Genomic DNA, 23,821 nt, shown 5'->3' on the forward strand with positions numbered 1-23,821 from the left:
AACATATCCGTCAAAGATATCGGCTCTCACGATTGAACAGTTCGACTACGATTCACGGTGACGCGTTCAGTGCAATAAGGGGTGAATGATAAATCAAAGGATAAAGAAGAAAAATTGATGACACCCGCGCGTTTATCATTTTTCTATTTGTCAGGCTGTTCGAGGTACGATAATAGTAGAGATCGAATTAGCTGGTTGCTAAGCCAGGAGTCATTAGACACGTTGTATTCGCTTTTAAAAAGTCTCGTTAACCCGGGTAATTAATTAATTCGCGCCAGACAACGGGACCGGATAATTAATTCAACCGCGATATCCTGGCTGTTGACAAAGATTTTACTGTGAGATTCATCGGGTTGTTTTTAACCCATATTTAGTCAGCAGAGGCAGTATTGACCCATTATATTTTATATCATTTCACATTGCAAATTCAAACAGGTTTGAAGAATTTATTAACCAACCCGATATTTCTTTGGGTAATTTGAAAATTGAGAGATGAAAATCTGAAACTATGAAAATCTCGATGAAACACGTAACTCCATTTTCTCAACCCGATTTTTTGCTATAAAACAACGTTGTACACGGGTCAACACACGCTATAAACCACGCTTGTATTCCATCCGAGAGGAAACTAATCGTGATCCGTTTTTTATACGTTGCGTGGAACGCTCGATTTTTACTATAAAAATCCTGTCGCATATATTTGACGCGTATTTTTCGCTATAAATTCTAGCCAGATACGATGCAAAATGTTCGCGACAAATTTCGTTATAAATTTCTATGACCTGTACGTAGCGTGTGATGTTTTGCTATGAACAATTTACGTAACACGTTGGATGTATAATTTTTTTTTCTTTTTTTTTCCTCGTTGTTACAAACTATCGACATATTAAACTATCTTTATACACATAACAGAACAGTAAGTGTAGTTCGAGTAACTAATATTGTTTATGTACAACGTGACGTTAATAGGGTTGTAAAAGGAACTGCAGTTCGGAACGTATGTTATGCGCTCAAGTTATTCATGATGGTGACACTATCTGTAGATTGGATGGGAGATGCTAGTTTTAGTAGAAGATCGAGCGATATTGTTAAAACAAATTCATATTTCATTCTTAATCTCTTTATTTGTACTTTCTCTGACCTGTGTAATAAAAGTAGCATTAGAAAAAATTTTCTAACATCCTAATCACACATTTACACGCATCTCTTCCAACGTATACACACAGAGAAGATTCGCAAGCATTTCTCTGTAAGCCGTTATTTTTCTAAACGTCGCAGTCAGCTTACCGTTTAAAAATTTCCTGGCTGTCTAGCTGCAGGAAGAAAGCATCTTTTGCCGTAGTCGCGAGCAACGCGAAGCTTTTATCCTCCGCCACGTTTGCCAACCAATTACCGGCCACGACAGTGGCGGGCATTAAACGCAGAAACAGAGAGGCGCGGCGGCCTTTATCATTCGGATTCCCTTCTTGAAAAGTTACCAGGCGAGCCACGCTCGGGGGAAATCTAGTGTCCCATCGTAATTCGAAAGCGATTGTTCGAATTTATGAAGCCATTAGGGTGCGCCAGAGACGTTCGACCGAAGCTCCTTCTTGATTCCTGGCGCAATAAAAGAGTCGCGATACGGTGCTATTTTGTCTGAAGTGACGGCCACCTACATTAAGAATATAACAAGTTGATTGTGCCCGCTTTTGTTCGACGATCAACGTCTGACCATGTACGCGAGAAAGATGGCTACCATTGGATTCGTAAACTTGAATTACGATGTAATATCCGTGATAAAATAACGTGATTATTACGAAGATCTTTCTTACGATCTACCTGGCTCCGCCGTTCGAGGTTTAACCCCTTGAGCCTGGGCCAATCGTGGCCCAAACTTACAATCCAGATACAATAGACTCTCGTAGACAAAGATATTAACCTAAAGTCAAACATATAATTTTTAAATGGTAACAGGATAAAATTTAAGAAATGAAAATAATATGAAATACAGAATTAAATTAAAATTGCGGCTCTCTTCATTGTTCGCCATTCGAGGTTTAATGCACGGGATATATTCCCGGCCTATATTTTTCTACAGAGACTCGATTGTTCGTTTGTTAAAGAGGAAACTATGTTTTCTTTTCAGCAGTGAGTTCCATGCGACCGATAGACAGTACGAAGTGTGTGGTGGTCCAAGACGTGAAAGCTGTCACTCACGAGAACGCGCACATTCACGACCCGATATCAACGCAAATACCCACGGAAGGTAAATATCGAGCGGTATCAATTTGCATCCACTATGCATGATGTAAATACTCTGGGCGTACGGCGTCTCACGGTAATTGCTTTTGGGATGTGTCTGCCACGTTCGAATGGCTTCCTCCTTGCCTGATATCGGGCATCGCTTATATAACGATGCGCCGACTACACCGACAATAATATCATTTCTAATATGTCACTATCTTCGTTGGATTATTCCAGTGAAAATATTTGTCGTACGGTTGCTTTTAAAATAATAGGTACAGCGTAGATGTAACATGTTTCACAAGACTTTATCTATCCTTTTGATAATAAATAGATTTTCAACAATTTTCAATGAATTTGAGAAATTTAAATAATTTTAATAATTTTCCATCGCTTAAACACGTGTACGGTATCCCATGTTCCACAGAATCACTGCCAACGAGCACAGCGGAACATTCGAGCGCGTCGGACAGCGCCGGGGACCAACAGAGCGATCCTCAGATCCAGCAGTCGGCGCAACAATGGCCGGCTGTGCTCGAGTTGCAAGCGTACAACGTTGCCCACTCGGCCGTCATACCGCCTTACCACTTCTGGAACACGGAATTCCGGAACAAGCAGCCCGCTTTCATCAGGTTGAACCTGACGTTACCATGGGGCGCGAACTTCGCGGTGTACGGTAGACGAAACGTGGCACCGAGCGTCACGCAGTACGATTTCGTGGAGTTCGTGAAAGGCGGCAGGGTTGATCATCGATTGAAGAGAGACACCAGCTCGGAGGCAGTTAGTTTTATGAAAACAGCCGCCCAAGAAACGCACACGAACGTCGAGAATCGGTCGTATCAACACGTACTGATCAAACGGACCATCGTGGAACCGATGATGGTGAACGTCAGTCTGCTTCAATATCTAGACACGGGTCGTTGGTTCCTTTCGGTGTACAATGATGAACTGCAGCCGTACAAGGTTACCCTGGTCGTCACCGAAGCCGAAGGAGTCTCGACTACCTGCCCAAACGACTGCTCTGGACGGGGATCGTGTTATCTTGGGAAGTGCGACTGTATCGATGGGTTTCAGGTGAGTATCCTTGGGTTTCTTTCAGGAGACGAGCTCGTTAAACACGGCTAAATGATCTTCTGGCTCGTCGCCATCTTGGATACTAGAATTAGCCACGTTAATTTGCACTGGTACCATTAGATTTTTAACCCTTGTTAGTAAAACATTTCTCTCGTGAGACTTTAAATGTCCCGGTACGACACATAAAATCTTTCCCAGGACAATTTGAAAAAGATTACAGCGATCGAATTGATTAGACCCTGAAATCGTATTTGCTATGTTATCGTTAGCGACAATCGTCGATCATCTTTATAAACGAAAATAGGTCGAGGATAATAGAGTGTACCGATAACAATTTCAGGGAGCCGATTGCAGCAAAAGCGTGTGCCCGGTATTGTGTTCCTCGCATGGACAATACGGCGGTGGTATGTGCCATTGCGAAGATGGCTGGAAAGGTGCCGAATGCGATATACCATTAGGTGATTGCCAAGTTCCTGATTGCAATCAACATGGACAGTGCGTCCGAGGATCGTGTGTTTGTAATCCTGGCTGGAAAGGTGTCTTCTGTGATGAACGTAAGTTTCAAATTCCTTTTCCTCTAGCAGTGAAACATTTCACTAAAAGCTTTAACAATTTTCATAAACATTTTACTGAAAAATAATTCTATAATTTTTCTTTTCTATTTTCTGATACGTTTATTTATTTTACATTTTTAATTAAGTCAACGTTAACTGAAAAATGGTTAAAATCAATTTACGCTGAACCCTGAGAAAAATGAAAACAACTTAAGTAGATGATAAAATTTTAAAGAGCGACGATAACCGCAACACGGGATACGTTTTAAAAAGAGGAGAAATGGATGAAGAACAAAAAAGAATAAACGTGGCTTGGAGCGACGGATGATTCAACTTTTCAGTTCATTAACGCCGACATTGTGTTCGAAGTTAAAACACGCGGGTCGTTTTACCATTAAAAATGAGCAGCAGAAAGGTACGGGCTCGAGGGTAACATTTACCTCGACGTCTATTTCTGAGTCGGATGTTGTTTCTTCATATTTGTCACGTCGCCATTAATTTCCCCATAATTCAAGCTCGTACCTACCCCTTCACATCCATGCAGATTCAAGATATTAGTAATGCACGCTACCAACTAACACACGTACCCGTACGCGTGTGTGCCTCGGTATGTAAGCTTATAATTAATGCACGCACGGGGTTTCTGTGAATTTACATACGGGTCAAACATATCGCGGCAATTCGACCGAACGATTTAGTTTCTCCACGATTCTTACGAGACGTTTGTCTGCTTCACGTCTCTGACCGCTCGTTAAGACTCTTTCTCGTAAGAGCACGGTAGAAAAATGACAGAATGAATGGGGAAATTATTCGCAAGAAGAAGGGAACGCTTTGTCTCTGACACGATCACGGGTTTCGTCGTAACCCGTCCTTCCCCTTTCATTTTTCAACGAACCAGTCACGATATTCGTTTCGCATTAGCACGGGGTGCTGCGCCCACGACCGAGGACACATTTGTTTGGTGATCAGGTCGTTTGAATCGGGAACAGCTGTGAAATGTTTGGAGCGGAAAAAAAGTGTTGGATTGATTGGATTTGTCTGTCTAAATTCGTTTCGTTATAAGTGCCATAAATTGCAATTCTAGCAATTGAATAATCAACACATTGGCTGCCTTTTGAAACGACAATAGTATCTTCTAAATTTATATAATTAAACATTCCAGTGTTTTAAATATAAAAATTCTTACATCATACGTGAAATATTTCTTAAAATTTATAAGTTATCCCGTATATTTCCGTAAGTTAATCGCAGCCCCATGTAAGACGGTGGATAAATTACAAAAATTCCAAGTATCGTTTTCTTCGCTTGGTGGAATCAATAAAGCTCGTGGTTTTCTAATAAAAACCAACCAAGTGATCCCCCCGTGTGATCGAAGCAGCCGCATAAGTAACATTGAACCGAAGAATCCGACAAGAATTTCCCTCGTCTCGAGCCAACGAACGTCGCCACGTGTATACATACATACATACAAATAAGCATGACCGCGGATGGTAGCACGCGACTCGCTTTGCCGGGACGCTTTGGAATTAAGTTTCATAATTTCCCCGGGGCAGCTGGGATCCGCGGGAATAATGCAATTGTTCCGATGCCATAATTTAAAAAGTTGGCCCATTCGTCGGCGCCCAGGGCGCAATCACCATCACCCCCGGCATCTCGACGACCTCCTTCCGGGCGACATCTTGAAAACAACGTTCAGGCAGAGACGAGCGGTCCTTTGGTTTTTTCATCCCTCGTCTATGGTTAAAAAAAAACCCTGTTATTCACAAAATAAATTCAATAATCGCACGACTCTGTTTCGTTTCCAGCCGATTGTTCCGATCCAAACTGCAGCGGTCACGGTGCCTGCGTTTCCGGTAAATGTTACTGCAAAGCTGGTTGGCAGGGGGAAAGATGCAACCAGGTCGACCAGCAAGTCTACCAATGTCTGCCCCGTTGCTCGGATCATGGCACGTACGACCTGGAATCCGCAACCTGTATCTGCGAGGGACATTGGACGGGGGTGGATTGTTCACAGCCGAGCTGTGGCCTCGATTGCGGACCTCACGGAACCTGCGAACAGGGTGTCTGCAAGTCAGTACACCTTCTGTATCTCTCTGTGCGACCACCTTTTGTATCCTCCTTTATGAGTCCTTCGTGGCCGTTGGACGAGTCGCTGGAATTAGGTTACGCGGACCAGAGAATGCTCTTTGCATTCGAATTGAATAGAAACAACGATAGCCGCGTATCGTGCCCCTTAACCTTTGCTCGTCCCGTGTTAAATTTATTTTAGTTATTCAATTTCACTATTCTTTTTGACGATTTTATTAATAGAAACGTGTAAAATACGTTTACGTTTACGTTTGTTGCACACTTATTGAGAATAATTTAAAAAATTATATAGATAAAGGATGAAACATAATTTAATGTATTCTTTATTTCGATAATATCTAACGTGCATTTCAACAAAAATATCTCGATTCAATTTGTAATTTTAAAGAAGAAACGTGAAACCAGTCATTTTGACTTGTTTGATAGTTCTAGCGTTGAACTCGAAATATTTGGAACCTTACTGGCAACGTTAAAAGCTCATATTGAAAGAATCGAGTTTTTGAAACCCAATTATCAGAATGACCCCTTGAAAAAGAATCCTGACGTGGCAGAATGTCTCAGGGAGTTGAAGTCAAGTATCAAAGCTAAAAATGGGTAAATCGCTGGCGATATCGAAAGCACGAAAGTTGAGACTAAGAGGAGTGAAAAATTACAAGAAAAAAAGGCTTCGTCTTAGGGGATGCCGACTTATCAGGACTGGAAGGACCGTCCTCTCTTCGTACCATTCTTTTGTCAGAATCAAGGACTCGAAAGAGGATCCCCTTTCTCATATTCTAAAGCTGACGCCCTCCCTCCTTATTCCATGCCGAGAGAGCCGCTCTGAAAGAGCCTCCGAGTGCAAAAACTTTCTATGGTCTAGTTCAAAACTGAACGGAACTCCACCTAACTGATTGTCTCTTTTTTCCCTCGCGTAAAACGTTTGAGGGAATTAAAGCTCGTCTGACACTAGCGATTCGTCCTTTCTGCAAATTTATCGTCACCGATCGATGTTTCAAGACGTCGAATAAGGAAATTCGGGTATAAATGATCTCCAGGTGCAACGATGATTGGACTGGTACGAAATGCGATCAGAAACCGTGCGATCCACGATGCGCGGAACATGGCCAGTGCAAGAATGGTATTTGCGTATGTAGTCAAGGGTGGAACGGAAGACACTGCACACTACGTAAGCTGAATTTTTCCCAAGTTTGTCGAGTCTAATTCGGGAACTTGTGTAAATGGATTGAAATCTTCTTGATAGCTGGATGCGAGAACGGATGCAGTCGGCACGGATTATGCACCCTGCAGGACGGCGAATACAGCTGCGAGTGCTCGACTGGCTGGGCTGGCCGTGATTGCAGCATACGTCTCGAAATGGAGTGTAATGACTTTATTGACAACGATCAGGGTGAGTGTCAGGAATTTATTAAACAAAATAATAACGTAATTAAAGTGGTATTTTACAATTCAAAGAGTTTCAACTAATCCAGTACTGTCCATGGAGGTCTTCCACAATTTCCATAGCCTTCGAAGCTTTCAAATGTTTCTAATTTTCAATTAAACTCGACATTTTTCCATGAACAGTACTGATCTTATCTAACCGAAAGTGTCTTTTTCATGTCTGTTTCCTTTTAATCTACAAAATCTTGTTCACGTTGATTCAACGTTATTCGATACTCAACGAAAATAAAAATAACTAGCTTTTAGCAGGACGGAAAGGAGAATTGTTCTAAGAAATAATGTTCCTCAGATGGCATGATGGACTGTTCTGACAGCGAGTGTTGCTCGCACGCAGCTTGCGCAGATCATATCATGTGCCTTACTAGTAATAATCCCGTGGACGTCCTTCTTCGAAAACAGCCGCCCAGCGTCACAGCTTCCTTTTATCAGCGCGTGAAATTCCTCGTTGAGGAGAACAGCGTGCAAAGCTACGCTCATATGAACGAGTACACCGAAAGGTAAGATCGATCACTTCTTCTTAACCGGGTTCTTTTTTCATTTAACCACGATATTTAACATAGAGACGCTTAGCTCTTTAATTTTTTTTAACGCGTGTAAGAGGGTAATGTTTAGACGAACGAGCCATTCGTTGTCTCTTAATCGTCGTTAATTAACGAAAAAAATTTATGTTTTCAACTTTTGCTGAAAAATAAATTCTAGATTAAATTTTATTCGAGAAGTACATTGAAAATTCTTCAACGATTGACTCGTTCGATATCCATCGATACGTGTAACGTATAACGAAAGGAGGATGTATAGCATAGCTGCGTGTCACATAGTTTGGCCTTTATATAATTACGAATCCGTTGACATTACGCGGTTTACTTTCTTCGTTTACTATCATCCACGAGAACTGCGCCAAGATCATTGATTTCATTCAGAAAGTGTATTATTTTGATTTCTTTAATCGCTCGTCGTACGGCACACCGGTGGCGTTACGTACAACCCGGAAATATGTGCAGTACATGTGTATAGAAAAAAAGAAAAAGAAGCATCGTATATCATTCGAATCGTGTTTGATCACACACAGACGATGGTGTTTCGCTTAAAGAGTTTTGTTTGCGTGTACCATTTTCCAACGAAGATTCACGATGGGGCAAGATATATCGGTACAACTTCCGGTACGGTAGACACCCCCAATATTATAATCGAAAAGTTGATTAAAAAAATGAAGAAAGAATCGTGTCACTGTATTTTATTTCATGGAAATATGAATTATTCGCGTTTGCCCCATCGTGAAAGACTTTTTGGTGACGACAAGACAAAAACAAAAAAAAAGAAGAAAGAGATTCAATCAGATTTACTTGTACCGCCATGCCAAACAATCCGGTTATATCCGTGACAGCTGAATTATCAAGAGAGCCCCCGGTGGGTGACAAACCCTGCCAAACCCTCGAACCATCCTATTCCTCGTGTTTCACCCCCTCCCTCCCCCGAATGCCAAACGCGTCGGTGATCGTCTCGGAAGCATTGTCGATCAAAGGACCGTCCTAACTGGCCATCTACGAATATTAATTACTTGCAATCTCGTCTTTCAAATATCTGATAATGCCTTATACATTTTACAGACAATTAATTCAAAGTATCGTTTAAATAATTTTCCTTCGTTAAATTTCATTGTTTATAGATTAGCTAAAATTCTGTTTGAAAGAATTAAAATTTTCGGAGTCTAAAATTATTTATTTTTCAGATATAGTTACATTAAATTACAGTTTCAATTTTTTAATATTTTTTATGTCTTTCTGTATATTAATTTTAATAAAAATATGTATAGGATATTGTATTTTCTAATTTTCTAAGAAATTAAAAAGTTCTTCTTAATATTTAATAAATCATCAAATTGTTAGATCTTTAACTGGTAATTATTCTACATTTTTAATGTATTTCTCCGTAAAGAATCATTTTCACGATTATACTGTTGATTATAATAGAACATCTTGCATATCAATGAGATAATTTTTCGAAAGCTTTGAAACAGCTTGAAATCCCATGAAGCCTGCATTAAGCAGATTGACGTGCTTCACCTTTTTTTATATTAATATAACAAAGTAGAAAGGTACACGAAGGTATCCAGAGTGCAAATATGGCCGAGGTAACTCGTTAAGAGGATAAAAGCAATGGAAAGCATGCGATGGGTAGCGTGTTCCATGGTCCGGAACGAGCTTTGTTCGACACTGATGAAGATTTGCTCGAGACGCGTGTGGCCCGATGCACAAAATGGCTGCGAGAGCATTTCGGGGGATTCGTGTATTTTGTCTAGTGTTTATCCTCTGTGTGTACCCTTGCCACCACCAGATCACCATTCACCCTTACAGCTCCGAAAAAAAAGAGGCTCCGTTCTACGTACAGACTGAAACGACAAAAATAAACCGAGAAAGAGAAGAAAAAAAAAAAGAAAATGAAACAAAGCGAAGAAATAGAAAAAGTCTGCACACGGAGAAAATACACGAGAGAAGAGAGACTTCGCTTTTTTTGTTCGGTGTCTTTGATTGGTCGAAAAGTTAAGTTCTCGCCGTCGCGGAAAACGTTTACATCGTTCCAGGCACTTTTCTTGTTGTCCGGAGAAAAAATAAGAAACGTCAGATCACCTTACCTTCTGTAATTGTTATACAAGATGCAGACCGTGTCGTATTATTTTTTTTTTTTTAATTTTCTTTGTTCTTTTCCAAAATTTCTTGTGATTTACCAGCTATTTCGGCCAATTCGTTTAAGCAATTTTTTACCAACAATGGGAGATTCATAGTTAAAAGCGCACGAGAGCGAACGAATTTTGGTTTTCATCGATCGTTGATCGTATCGGGGATGATTTTAATTGACTGATATATTTTTAATTGATTATGAGTAATGTGAACCTTAGAGGGTGATGAATACCATGATTCGTTCGTTTTCGAGTATAATTACTTCTAGAAATGGTAGACACAAGTTTGAAATCTCTCGTGGTTCCGGTCTGTTTTTCTCGTGAATCGTCCAACAATTCGTCTTCGTATGTAACGTTCTGCATATGATATACGACAGTTTCGTGTGTGTGTCCGAGAAAGAGACATTCTGGAGAGCTGTATGAAGTTTTGTTTGGTCTTATTGTCGACTATTGTTTCGCAGCGTCTCGAGAACGTTATTGATCATCGTTTCCGAGCACCCTCGTCTCTGCCTTGAAACCCTTCTTCGTCTTCTCCTTCGATCGAACGGTATAAAGTGTCACATTTATGAAGCACGCTTTGTTACGAAGTGTTTGTAAATGTTTCTTTAAATAGAGGATACGAAACTTATTTTACGGGACTTTCCTGGTTACATATCAAGTCAGAATTTTAATTTACACCTTCTTGTGTCCCAGTTGAAAAATATTCTTCAGTTTTCAAGATAATTATAATAATAACTCGGATAACTGTGCCATTTTTATTAAAAGTAAAAAAGAAGAAATTTAAGGATAAACGAAAATTCTTGGAACGAAAGCGGTCAACGGTCCATCTGATTTTAATCTCGATGGAAAATACAAAAGTGTATCCCCTGTCCTGTGAATCAGAAATTCAGACCAGCAGCGTCGAGATTGCTCGGACAGCATAATCAATATTCGAAGATCGTCTCTCCCGACATGGCAGTCCAGCTACGATGGAATCTCTTCTCATTGTCAGTCCAGCAGCTCTCCCTTCGAGCTAGACGGACACGAGATAAGAGGATCTCTCGAAACGCTGCCGTTTCGGTCTGTCTACTCTTCGATTCGATTCGATTCGATTCGAGATGCTGAATTCCAAAGGAAACGACATCTACTCGTTAACCATACCGGTGTATTCACTCTCTCACAGGTCAATTCTCTGAGAGACACTTGGTTATTACTATGTACTTTTGGCTCTCCGTCTCTTTCTCTCTTTCTATCTATATATATTTTTGTTTCTTTCTTTATATATTATATATATATATATACGTGTATAATCGTATATACCAAATAAAATGTGTGTGCGTAGTTTCCAACTTGTGTCTGTCACGTGTAATACCACTCTATGTTGAACGAGTGTGCGAGTGACTGCATTCATGTTGGCGTGACTGTGTCAAGATCGTACGTGTGATGGGTACGCTTGATTAGTGTGTGTCTACGTCTATTGTTTCTGTAACGGCGTGCGTAACATTGCAAATAGCAGTTTCATTCATAAAATTGATAAACTGATCGATCAGAAAATAAATACACAAAACGAGTTTGTCGGTGAACCTCTTGTTGTAGGATGCTCTGTTGATACAAGTCGATTACAAAGGGTAGAAAATGTTGCAATTCGAAAGAATGAAATAAATTATTGCTTATGGAATGTTACGTACGCGCCGTCCGTTTTTTTGCCCGCAAAACGCGGGTTCTGTGACCGTGGTAACGCCCTTTCTTCTCGTTGGTTTTTTCCCACACGTAGTACGTTCTGGAGTTCCTTTACACCGCGGTAAGTTGCAGCTCAAGCTCTCGCTAATCGTTCATTAATCCAAACAAAAGAAACCTTTATTTTTTTATTTATTTTTTTTTTTGAGAAAGAAAAAAAAAGTACAATCTTATTGCTCGTTTCGCTCGTACATTCATCTTACATGTTTTTTCGTATGCCCCATTATATGTATCTATCTATCTGTATATGTATATGTATGTTCATACCCTTAGCCTGCGTCTTATCACCTCTATCTTCTCTGTTTCAGTTATTTTTATTCTTCTTTTTTTTTTATTCTTTGTCCAATTGCTATCCCGTTGAATTTATTTTTGCCAATGTTCGATCATACTACTTTGCTTATTCGTCTGCCCACCATTTTGATATCATTTATTTCTAATCACTGTCTCTCGTTCTATTTGTTCCCTTCTGTCGCTCTTCTTTCTCTTTCTTCCTACCTGTGTATCTGTTTATATCGTTTTCAGGCTCGACGGCTGTCGCTAAATGTTCACCTAAAAATAAGTTTCTATAATTACGTTTAAAGTTGAAGATTTTCATATTTAATGGTAGAACCGAGGTTTGCAAGTATGGCATATTTAACAGTGATGCTAGGAGTATTGAAATTTCATTTACTTTGCTTCTAAAGGGTTACGATACCCCTTTAATTATTTTTAATAAATTCGTGTTGACAACAACACTAATATCCAAATTAAGTTTATTTTATTGTTCGAGATGGTAATATCACTCTGTGTTGACTAAAAGTAACACGAATCTGGGAATTTTTTTATTAGATTATAAAAAATAGAAAATTTTTAATTGCTTAATTGAAAATGACGAACGAAGCCACAGCCAGATAGGCCAATAACTATCTTCGCACCAACATTTAAAAGTACAGTCGTACGAATTGTCTTTGTGTTATCTGTGATATGTCGTCAGATCGTTGTCTACCCTTATGCAGTCCAACCTTCTGTTCGTTTCAATTCATTTCTTTTCATTATTTCGTTACGTCTGTTTCTTTGATCCGTTATGTATTGTCTTCTTGTCCATTTCTAGCGCTAAATTAGCTATTTATACCTTGTACCAACAATGGCAAAATAGTATGTTTGAGAATCGTGTATTTACGATACATACATATATACCATCCTCTATCTGGTCTTGTGTTGTTTTGTGTTGCCAGGCTTGCACTTTTTTATACTTGTACTTGTTAAACCCTTGTCGAATTTGTCTCTAGTGAACTTTGTCCCTTTAGCATTTATATTACACGAACGCTATTGACCTTTATTACGCGGCCTCTTGTGTCAAAACATGATGTATACATAAGTATATGTTGCGTTTCCATTTTTACGTTCAATTGATTGATTTTTCGTCGTTAACGAATCATTCCGATGATCTACGATCAATTAAATATATATGTACAATGAAAGTATGTATATAGAAGACGAGAGAACAGAAGCAACGATTATATGTACATACAAATACGTAGATCGACGTGTGTACGTAAAATGCAAACACGTGTTTGTTCCATCGACGAAATATCGGCAATAATTATATCGGAAACGTTTAAAACACTAGCTCTATATGATACCATATGATGATGAAAGAACACCTGAAGGACCATCCTTACACCCATTCTTGTCCTTTGTCTACGTCTGTTTATCACCTGTCTTCAATTGTGCCAATTACCCGTACACCAAAGCCCTGTGTCTGTCTTTAACCAATCCGTGCTATCTACCCACCGAAATGTGTAAATCATACCAAAAACACGACAGAGTACCTATTTAACAATCGATTATAAACGTTCGTTTTAAGAGAGAAATATTTCTTTCCCGTCGCGTTGCGTAATTGAAAAAAGAAAAAGAAAAAAACAGAAAAAAGAAATGACTAACTGTGCTCGATGTTTCGATTCGCGTTGGATCGTTTCATAAACGACCGTGCAAATGAAAGTTTCAGTGAAATTGTTGACAGAAAACGGAAGAAGGAGAAAAGAATATGATAGAAATGAAAGATAGATAAAAAAATGGAAAAGATCAGAATAGAGAGACAGAATTCGGCATTGCGTCAAAGTTACGCCGAGACACCGTTCGTTTCTCTCTTTCTTTCATTTTTCTTCTTTTCTTTTTTTTTTTTTTCATTTCCATTATTCAAGTCTTGTATACGCATAGAATTTCGACTCGGTGTATCGGCTACCCCCGCGAAATCTCGCTCGGTGTCTCGTGACACACATCGTTTTTTTTTCTCTGCTTTTCCGATTTGCGTTCTTTCGATTGGTTCTCTTTTTTGCGTTCCCTTCTTTATCATTCACTATGGTTTTGGACTTACCAGTAGTGACGACTGTGCCTGCCACCTTGCTATGCTCGTACTTGGAGGATCAATGATCGGACGTTTTTCACCCAAATCACCAAACAGATGGTGGCACATAACGATAAATAGTCGAAATTGACTTTTGCAAATTTTCAAGCAATTCAGAATTCGAATCGCTTGGAATTTTATTTGGGCCCTAAAAGTCTTGAAAATAAAATAAAATATTGATGAAGAATCATTTAAAAGCGACTTCGTTATATAAGTTTTAAAAAATAATAATAATAATACAACAATCACTGCAATATACGTGTGTGCATTTTAGGGGGTGACTGCACTACCTGGATATTTGTTTCGCTCTCTGTAAAATTGTTTTTTCATAAAATTCAAAAATATGTTTAATTTTGCGAGCTAATATAAAAAGCGAAACAAAACTTTTCACATCATTTAATCTGACTTTATTTTCTTTTTTTATAACTTTTAATGAAGGTTCAAATTGAAGCTGAAATTATTATAATTATTTTGTTGTATATAATATGGTTCCTCCAAGTTATAGTATTCGATGTATAATCGAGGCTAGTTCGAGATTCGAAATCGTTCAATTTTGTCGACTCTTCAAGGGGGGAAAATACGATCCTCCAAGAACGAATCATGCCCCCATATGCAATCCCTTAGGGACCGATGAATATATATATATACATTTATATTTGAATATCAAATGCATCTATGCAGCTTGTTATACAGTATACATCGTTCGTTTCGCTGACTATTTCGAAGCTGACTCTTCATTGCGAAGGGTAAATATGTAATATAAGGAATGTGTTATAGAGGGTGAATTTGAATGTTGAGAATCATAAAATTTATAAGGGTGAAGAAAATTATTCATTGAAAACTGCTCAGAGTGACTTTTATTGACAAATACCATAGATAAATAAAGTTCAATTAACTTATATAACTATAGTCTCAGGATCTTTTTTCTATTTTAGAATGTAGAACACATCTGCAAACATTTTCCAGATTATAGTATATCGAGGACGATGATTTCAACTATATAAAATCAGACTGTATTTTCATACATAAAATGCGTTTGAAACATTCAACAAACAAATATCACTAATTGTTCTATTGTAAAATAAACTGACCTAAAATAGTAATGAATGTTATTCGTTGAACGATTATAACAAGCTGCGTATGTATGCGCTTGATACACCGCATATTCTATATATTATTATTATTATTATCTACCTACCTACATCGATTTCATTATATTCAGCACAAACGCAGATCGCTTAAGATATTTCAGCTTCAACGTACTCCAATTTTACATATATATATATCGCAGTTAATCCAACCCTAAAATTTATTACGTACATACATATATATATTTTCATTGCCTTATTAAGTATCTAATTACATAATTAATATGCATGCGTTCTATTCTCACGAAAGTATCACTCAGCCCTTATATTATTTAGCTGCCTCGGGAAGATCGTTCTTTTTTCTTATTTTTTTTTCTTTTTAATTTTCTCCCGAAATAACAATGCTCGAAATGAAAGTAAAACCAGTATACCCACAAACAAGCCAAATGATCCAAAATACAAAGCATCTTTAAAAAAATGTACCTCAGCAGCAACAACAACAACAGCAACGAATGCAAGAAAGTGAATGAAACGAAAGAAAATGTTTTCATGAAGCTGCCAATACGTTCGTTTACAATAATACTAGGAGTTGAAAATAATAGTGATATCGATTTTGATTTTTGGCTATGAAGAATTTTAATTTTGAATAATTTTTATTATAACGAGTTGACTGCGAATGTTTATCCAAATTATTCGTATAACAACTGTTCGAAATCTTACAATCCTAATAGAACGAAAAATATAAAAATTCTAAAACCAATATTGAATCCGTGAGCAAAGTAGTTATTCGGTAGTTTACACGATTTATTCATCTTTCATAACTATTCGATGTGAAAAACCTTTAATATTATCAATCATTCTCTGTATCATTTCAACCCCTAAATGGAAATAGGAATACTGAAAAGAAAGGCTTTAGTACGTAGTTCAATTGCAAGCGTGTTTGAGAGCACGCGCCATCAGGTTTCAGCGCGTACACGCGTCCAGCATTGTTCTGTTTGTAAAATCAATTTGTATCGGGTTCCTGGGACTCGACCAACGGCATTAGCTTCTCTTGTGCCGGCTAACGCGACCGGTGAATGGTCGGCAGGAAAATGGAGTTGCGGATCGTATTGGCAGCGAAGTGAGAATATTGGATCGCATTGAACCGTTGACCACGGAAGCTGATTTGACAGACAGAAATCGATTGTTCGCACTCTCACCATCTCTCTGCCTTAGGATACACGCTGCACGAACGAACGAACGAACCCCTTTCTATATATATTTTTTTCTCTTTTTTTTTTGTTTCAAAGCAGAGAGAAGGAGAGAGATTCTCTCTCTTTTGTTTTTTTTTTTGTTTGCCATTGCACGGGATCTCAGATTCATTGAGCATTTGATTTGAAAGATTGCATCTTCTCCCTAGCATTTTGTTTCGTTCCACCTTTCTTTTTTTTTATTTTCTTTATTTCTATCCGGTCTATGTTATGATACGATTCGTAAGCTTGTGGATCAGCGTTTCCGAGGCTCAACGGATCAACGATACGATCCAATCTCGAGAGACCTCGATATATCTTTGATTTGTAACAGTCGAGTTGCGGTGATGCGAGGCCAAGTTGTAACCGAACAAGGAATCGGAATAGTAGGCATCAGAGTATCCGTCGACAGAGACCCTCGATTTGGATTCACTTTGACCAGAGCTGATGGATGGTGAGCATTTTTATTTTCTTAATTAATTCTAAGGTGCTTTCGTCCAAACTTAAACTGTATCACCTAACATTGCAACTATATGAAATTTTTGCTTAAGAACTTAAGTGCCTAATTTTAATCAAAGCAGTTGATAACACCTTAATAATTAATGATAAGGTATAAGCATTTGACATCAATCGTCAAAGCTAGATTTCTTTTCCGCAAATGTTCGTTCAATCATCTTCGCAAGCCAGAGGTATTATTTTTATAATATCCCGGTACATCGGTATTGAATCGTGATATGTAGCGTACGCCAGCTTGAACCTTCTTCGTAATAGGATCAAGGCTGCATTGTAATGAAGAGGAGAGAAGGAGACGCTGAAACACCTATATCAAACAGGTATATAGTAATCCTGGCGAGGATAATCCTGAAACACGGAGCTGGAGGAGTTGGCCCGGTAAACCACATCAAAGCCCAAGCTAATGATGTCGAAAGCTTCCTAATTACTCCGTGCAAACCTGTGTGATTAGTCTGACCTACGTTACCCCCTTCTACTTCTCTTTCTCATCGGATCACCGGCGAAATTTTACCATAATATTGCAAACTAACAAATGAGAGATTGTAATACAGGAAATCCACGGCTGAAGCTATAGCGGAACGAGAACGTTTTCCGGTCCGTCTCTCCTTCTCTGATGCTGATTCGTGTAATCCGACGGAAGTCCAAGCAAAACTGTTGTATTCACGGCTTCCACTTCCTATTAATGAATAACAGGAGTCCGATAGATTGGTAGTTAGTGCCGCCGAACTCTGATAAATACGTCGGAGAATGTTTGCTGCTGCTTGATTACGAGGACGGCTTACCTTGCATCCCTTTATTTCAAATCATGGGATTAATCCTGACCCAAACTTACGAAGCATATACAGTGACGTATAGATTAAAATTAGGCACTTAATTTTTTCAATCAAGACTTCCATATAATTACGATAAATTATTCAAGGACTTAACCCTTTCTCTAATCTATTAGATCTACCGAAAAAGATTCTGTTCGTTTTTTAATTAAAAGAAAATAATACATTTTCAATACGTTTATTAATATTTACCGAACAGTATAATTTCCATTGTTGTTAATGACTTCTCTCCACCGTGATGGTAATTTGTGGATTCCATTTCTGTAGATTGATTCATCTTTACAAACTTCTGATGACATCAGACTGAATTTTTAGATAGACCTAATATTATTATTACATTTATTTTCAACATCGAACTAACGTTCGAACTACCCTTCTAAAGATGGTGAATTTAGCTATGGTTAAGAGCGACGCGTATCCTTTATCGATCGACCCCCAGCCCGATGTAATACCGGAAGCGGTATAGTTTGAAATGCATTTACGTACTTCGATCAGGTTCGACGTGTTGGTCAACGGCGGTGGTGCAGTGACGCTTCAGTTCCAACGTAGCCCCTTCAAACCCCTTACAACGACGGTGTTCGTGCCATGGAATCAAATAGTGGTTCTACCACCCGTGGTGATGACCCTTAACGAGGAAGGCGAGTCTCATAAATCCAACCAACCCCCGAGTCCTGCTGTCGGTAAGTATTAACCCCCCTTATAATATTTCTTTCTTTTCATTTTTCTTCCTTTCACGTTATGTCGGCGCCAGCTCGTGTTACCTGTTAGCGTCTGTACTAGCGAGATAAATAAAGGATCGTTTCGAATCGTTTCACATTTCATTCATAATTTCTCTTTATTTTCTCCTTTACATTGCGTTCTTTGTTCATTTTTCTGTCTATAAGTATGTGTCACTAATCGTTCGCCGCTTCATCGAGATAAAAAAAGAAAAAAAAGAAAAAATGAAAGAGGAATGGCATCATCCGGACGTTGCTGATCGTGTGTGCCGTCTTTGTTCCGTCCTTAAGTGTTTTATGTTTTTAAGTTCCTTACCATTTACGGTGTACAATATAATAGGCTTCCCAGGGATATCGATGGGACTATTTAGCGATCATGGGCCCTGCCTGGAGCACGATCACGAGCTTCTGCGACCGATCATCGTCAGCACTTGGATGCCTGAAAAAGTCGGCGATCTTCCTGGCAAGAGTTTGGTGTTCGCTGAGAGTCAGGTAAACACAGAATCAATTTTCTATTCTACAGAAAACTTCGCTGTATTAGAAATATCGATGCCCGAGCTAGTAGCCGAAGGACTTGTACTAGCCAGCCGTGGTAGCATAGCAGTGTCCCTGTTCGAACGAGCAACTTCATACTAACTCCGTATGCATCGTTTCATTCCCAAGTCGGAACGATTTGAAATTCAAATGTCAAGCCTTAAAACCAAGAATCTCCACGATCCCTTGTCGTAAACAACAGTCTGATTCTTCGATGCTGCGGCCATGTTATCTGATCCATGTTGTTGCTTCCCGCAGATCGTTCAGGAGAGCATCGCGATTCCTGGCTCGAATTTACACTTGATGTACCAAAGTAGCCAGGCAGCTGGTTATCTGTCGACGGTGAGGATGCAGTTGACCGGATCGTTCATTCCAAAATCGCTGACACACGTGCACGTGCACGTGGAGATCGAGGGTTCGCTGCACACGAAAACCTACGAGGCGGACCCGAATTTGACGCACACGTTTGCCTGGAATAAACGGAACGTTTACAAGCAGAAGGTGTACGGGGTGGCGCAGGCTCGAATTTCAATTGGTTATCAGCATTCCACTTGTCCGTCCGTGATATGGGAAACGCAGACGGCCACCCTGCAAGGTTTCGACGTGGACATCTCGGACATCGGTGGCTGGGGACTGGATATCCATCATCATTACAACTTCCACGAGGGTATCCTGCAGAAAGGCGACGGCACCACGTTGCACTTCAAACAGTATCCTCGAACGGTGAAAGTGGTGATGGGTACTGGACTGCAGAGAAGCTTGGTCTGTCAGGATTGCGATGGTTTGGCCAAAGATGCTAGGTTATTGACTCCAGTGGCTCTTACCAGCGGTCCGGATGGAAGCATCTACGTTGGCGATTTCAATCTTGTTCGTAGGATCACGCCGGAAGGAAACGTCTATACCGTCCTAACGCTGAGGTGAGTCTTAACCCATCGAAACGTTGCCGTCTCGTAAACTTATTATAATATAACGATCTTTTTTTTCCAGCGCGACTCAAGTAGCTTATCAGTACTATCTCTGCGTTTCACCTGCCGATGGTCATCTGTACATCAGTGATCCCGAGAAACATCAAATATTAAAGGCATTATCGTTGAAGAACGTTCAGCATCCCAGCCTTAATATCGAACCTGTAGTCGGAAGCGGGGAAAGGTGCATTCCCGGTGATGAAAGTCATTGCGGGGATGAAGGTCCTGCCATTCGCGCCAAACTAGCTCATCCAAAAGGTAAAGTATTTAATATTTAACTGTATATAATGAAAGAATCTAATTTATTTTCGAAATTATGAACAGGAATCGCTATCGCTGCTGACAAGACTATGTACATTGCCGATGGAAGGAACATCCGTGCAGTCGATCCTAACGGTGTCATTCACACTCTGGTAGGTCACCATGGACACCATAATCATTGGTCACCAGCTCCTTGCGTAGGTGCTATCCCCGCGCATCAAGCTCAGTTACAATGGCCAACGGGATTGACCCTAAGTCCTCTGGATGGTTCCTTGCACTTCATCGACGATAGACTAGTTCTGAAGCTCACTAGCGATCTGAAAGTTCGTGTCGTAGCTGGCACACCGCTCCATTGCACCAGCAACGGAAACGGTAACGACAGTGACCTGACGAAGGTGAATTCGTCGATCGCCACCATTCCCAAGAAGCCTGACGAGGTTCTCGGTTCCGTGTTGGCTGTCAGCTTCAGTCCAACTGGCGAGTTGTACATCGCAGAGAGTGATTCGCATCGAGTGAACTCGATCAAGATCGTAGACAGCTCTGGGAAGATGTCACACTTCGCTGGACAACAGCAGGAGAGACTGCGTGGCCAGTGCGAATGTAATAATACAACGCCGAGCACCAAAGAACTAGAGAGCTGCGCTTGCACGGATGACACCAGCAGTACGGAGACTCTGTTATCCTCAAACGCGAAGTTCACTGCTATATCTGCTCTAGCAGTCTCGCCGGACGGTGTGTTGCACGTGGCAGATCAGGGTAGCCTTCACATTCTCGCCCTTCAGCCTTATCTTCCCAACCACGACGAAAGCGGAGAGTTTCATATACCGTTCCCACCTTCGAATGAGGTGTACGTGTTCAATCGTTACGGTCAACACATCTCCACGAAGGATCTGACATCAGGGAAGATTCGATACTCGTTCTTCTATAGCAAGAACACCAGCTTTGGGAAGTTGTCGACTGTGACGGACAGCGCTGGGAATAAGATTCAATTCTGGCGAGATTATAGCGGCGTCGTTAACTCTATAGAAAACACGCAAGATCATAAGTCAGAGTTAAAAATCTCCGCGGTTGGGTTCTTGGAGAAACTGTCCGAGCGAGGCAGAGCTGAGATCGCCCTCGCTTATGACGGGTCAACTGGCTTGCTTACCAGTCGATCGGGAGTAAGTATGAAACTTTTTATGAAAAGAATCAAATTGTTATTGAATTATTGAAACAAAACATGTTCTTTTCTGTAGGGCGGCGAAACGTATATATACAATTACGACAGTCTGGGTCGTGTGACCGACGTCATCTTGCCTACCGGTGAAAAACTGAAATTATCCTCCGACTTATCTGACGACGAAGGATTGTTGGTTAAGGTATCAGCTCCGCTTCAAGCCTTGTCGAAGGGAGACAAACAGCGAACCGTTGAATTTAGGATGAAGAACGAGAGGTCTAAAGTACTAACAATCACCGATGGTAAGTTGAGAAATCCGCTTTCACAGATATCACAAAGTACGCAATGCATTGCCAAACTCTTTATTTCCAGGCACGAAGATCAAGAAAGCGATCGCGTTCACGAACAGCAGTCTAGAGGTCCTTCTTCCTGGCGGTGGTAGAGTCCTAAGTGCAGCTACCACCAAGCATCCTCTGCTAGAAGCGGCCTTACCAGTGGAAGCTGAAATGTTACCTATGTGGAGCTACCAGCTAATGTCGCTTGGAGAGCTAACCAACACTATGACCACCGCTTATAACCTGGTCGGTGACGTCAGCCACTTTCAGCAGACTTTGAACAGAGAAATCTGGGTCAACGACACTCGCGTGATTGGCGTGGAATTCGAACAAGCATTCAGACGCGAGACCTTCTATGACAAATCAAGAAATCCTCTTCTGACGGTCACTTTTGATCCCGCTGGACTACCTTTGACCTGGCAGCCTCACGAACAAGGCTACAATCTCAGCATCACCTACGACAGATTCAATCGAATAGAGAGCTGGAAATGGGGTGGATCTGATGAATCCTATGGCTACGATCGACACGGACAGTTGGCTGAGGTTACGAACAGTCAGGATGGCACTAAACGTTACACCTACAACGACTTCAACATCCTGTCCAACATCACTCTAGCTAGCGACAGACACTTTTCTCTACAATACGACGACGATGGTGGACTGCGTCACATTATTCTTCCATCAGGAACAAAACACTCGTTCTCCTGTCAAGCTTCCCTAGGATTCCTCCGAGTAACTTACACACCACCTGGTAGCAGCAGAGCATACCTACAACACTACAGCCACGATGGAAACCTGCTGCAGACTGTGTTTCCAGGTGACGGTGCTCGTATCGTCTATAGGTACCATTCTTCAGGGCAGTTAGCCGAAGTGGTACACGGTGACGGGAAGAGCGAGATCAGATACACGGAGAGTGGTCTACCCTCTGAGGTGATTCATTCGGAACGAGATGTGGAATATAAATGGGATTACCAATATAGTGCTGGGCTACTCGTTGAAGAACGTATTGATTTTGGAGCTAAAACTGGTCTCAGCAATGCTAAATTCACATTCGATTATGATTCGAACTTCAGATTGATCAATGTTCAGGGTAGAATAGGTGGACAGACGTTACCGCCTCACACTATGGCTTACAGTGCCAGAACTGGTATGTTGGAGCAGATAGGTCAATTCAAAGTCACTAAACCACAGACGAACGAGACCACCGTGTTCGATGGCACAGCGTTATTCTCCAGAATCACGGACGACAGGTTCCTCGAGACCCAAGTGACGCTAACGATTCATCAGCTGGAGGTATTCAGAATGGAGTTCACCCATGATTCTCGTGGACGGATCAATCAGACCAGGACGTACACGCGGAACGTCGCTGTAAACACCTATACCAACGTGAAGAACTACACCTGGGACTGCGATGGTCAGCTAACCGGCGTCGAGGCTCAAGAACCATGGGGTTTCAAGTATGACGCTAATGGTAACATGCTGTCGCTGACGTACCGAGGAAACACTATACCCATGGAATATAATAACATGGACAGGATCGTGAAATTTGGCGAAGGTCTGTACAAGTATGATAACAGAGGATTGGTTGTTCAAAACGCTAGGGAAGAGAGGTTCAGCTATAATGCCAAAGGACTCCTCGTTAGAGCTGCGAAACGAGGACGATTCGATGTACGATATTATTACGATCATCTCGATCGTCTGGCCACCAGAAAAGATAATTACGGAAACGTCACACAGTTCTTCTATAACAATCAGAAACGACCCCACGAAGTGAGCCAGATTTATAGCCCAAGGGACGGTAAACTGATGTCATTGGTATATGATGATAGAGGACATCTTATTTACGCCCAAGTCTATCGGCACAAATATTACATCGCCACCGATCAGTGTGGCACTCCGATCATGATTTTCAGTCAGTATGGTGAAGGTATCAGAGAGATCATGCGCTCGCCCTACGGACATATCGTTTATGATTCGAATCCCTATTTGTATCTTCCTGTTGATTTCTGCGGTGGACTCTTGGATCAGGTGAGACA

General features: G+C 40.6%; 1 protein-coding gene across 7 annotated transcripts in view; it reads left to right on the top strand.

Annotated features, from left to right (window-relative positions):
- Positions 1-23,821, top strand: part of Ten-a (Teneurin-a transmembrane protein) — a 449,881-nt gene that overhangs the window by 421,976 nt on the left and 4,084 nt on the right. For 4 of the 7 annotated variants that reach the window (XM_034339673.2, XM_076690605.1, XM_076690606.1 and 1 more), the window contains 16 exons: positions 2,126-2,245; positions 2,651-3,297; positions 3,638-3,851; positions 5,657-5,921; positions 6,974-7,104; positions 7,180-7,326; positions 7,669-7,876; positions 11,810-11,836; positions 16,810-16,929; positions 18,314-18,498; positions 18,875-19,026; positions 19,327-19,985; positions 20,056-20,291; positions 20,358-21,454; positions 21,530-21,752; positions 21,823-23,813. In XM_034339673.2, the coding sequence (XP_034195564.1) occupies positions 2,126-2,245; positions 2,651-3,297; positions 3,638-3,851; positions 5,657-5,921; positions 6,974-7,104; positions 7,180-7,326; positions 7,669-7,876; positions 11,810-11,836; positions 16,810-16,929; positions 18,314-18,498; positions 18,875-19,026; positions 19,327-19,985; positions 20,056-20,291; positions 20,358-21,454; positions 21,530-21,752; positions 21,823-23,813 (6,422 nt within the window). The remainder of the gene's footprint in view (positions 1-2,125; positions 2,246-2,650; positions 3,298-3,637; positions 3,852-5,656; positions 5,922-6,973; positions 7,105-7,179; positions 7,327-7,668; positions 7,877-11,809; positions 11,837-16,809; positions 16,930-18,313; positions 18,499-18,874; positions 19,027-19,326; positions 19,986-20,055; positions 20,292-20,357; positions 21,455-21,529; positions 21,753-21,822; positions 23,814-23,821) is intronic. The other 3 variants (XM_034339675.2, XM_034339674.2, XM_034339676.2) reach the window with 3 other exon arrangements.

This window comes from Osmia lignaria, chromosome 10 (assembly GCF_051020975.1).
Source record: "Osmia lignaria lignaria isolate PbOS001 chromosome 10, iyOsmLign1, whole genome shotgun sequence".
Lineage (NCBI taxonomy): Eukaryota > Metazoa > Arthropoda > Insecta > Hymenoptera > Megachilidae > Osmia > Osmia lignaria.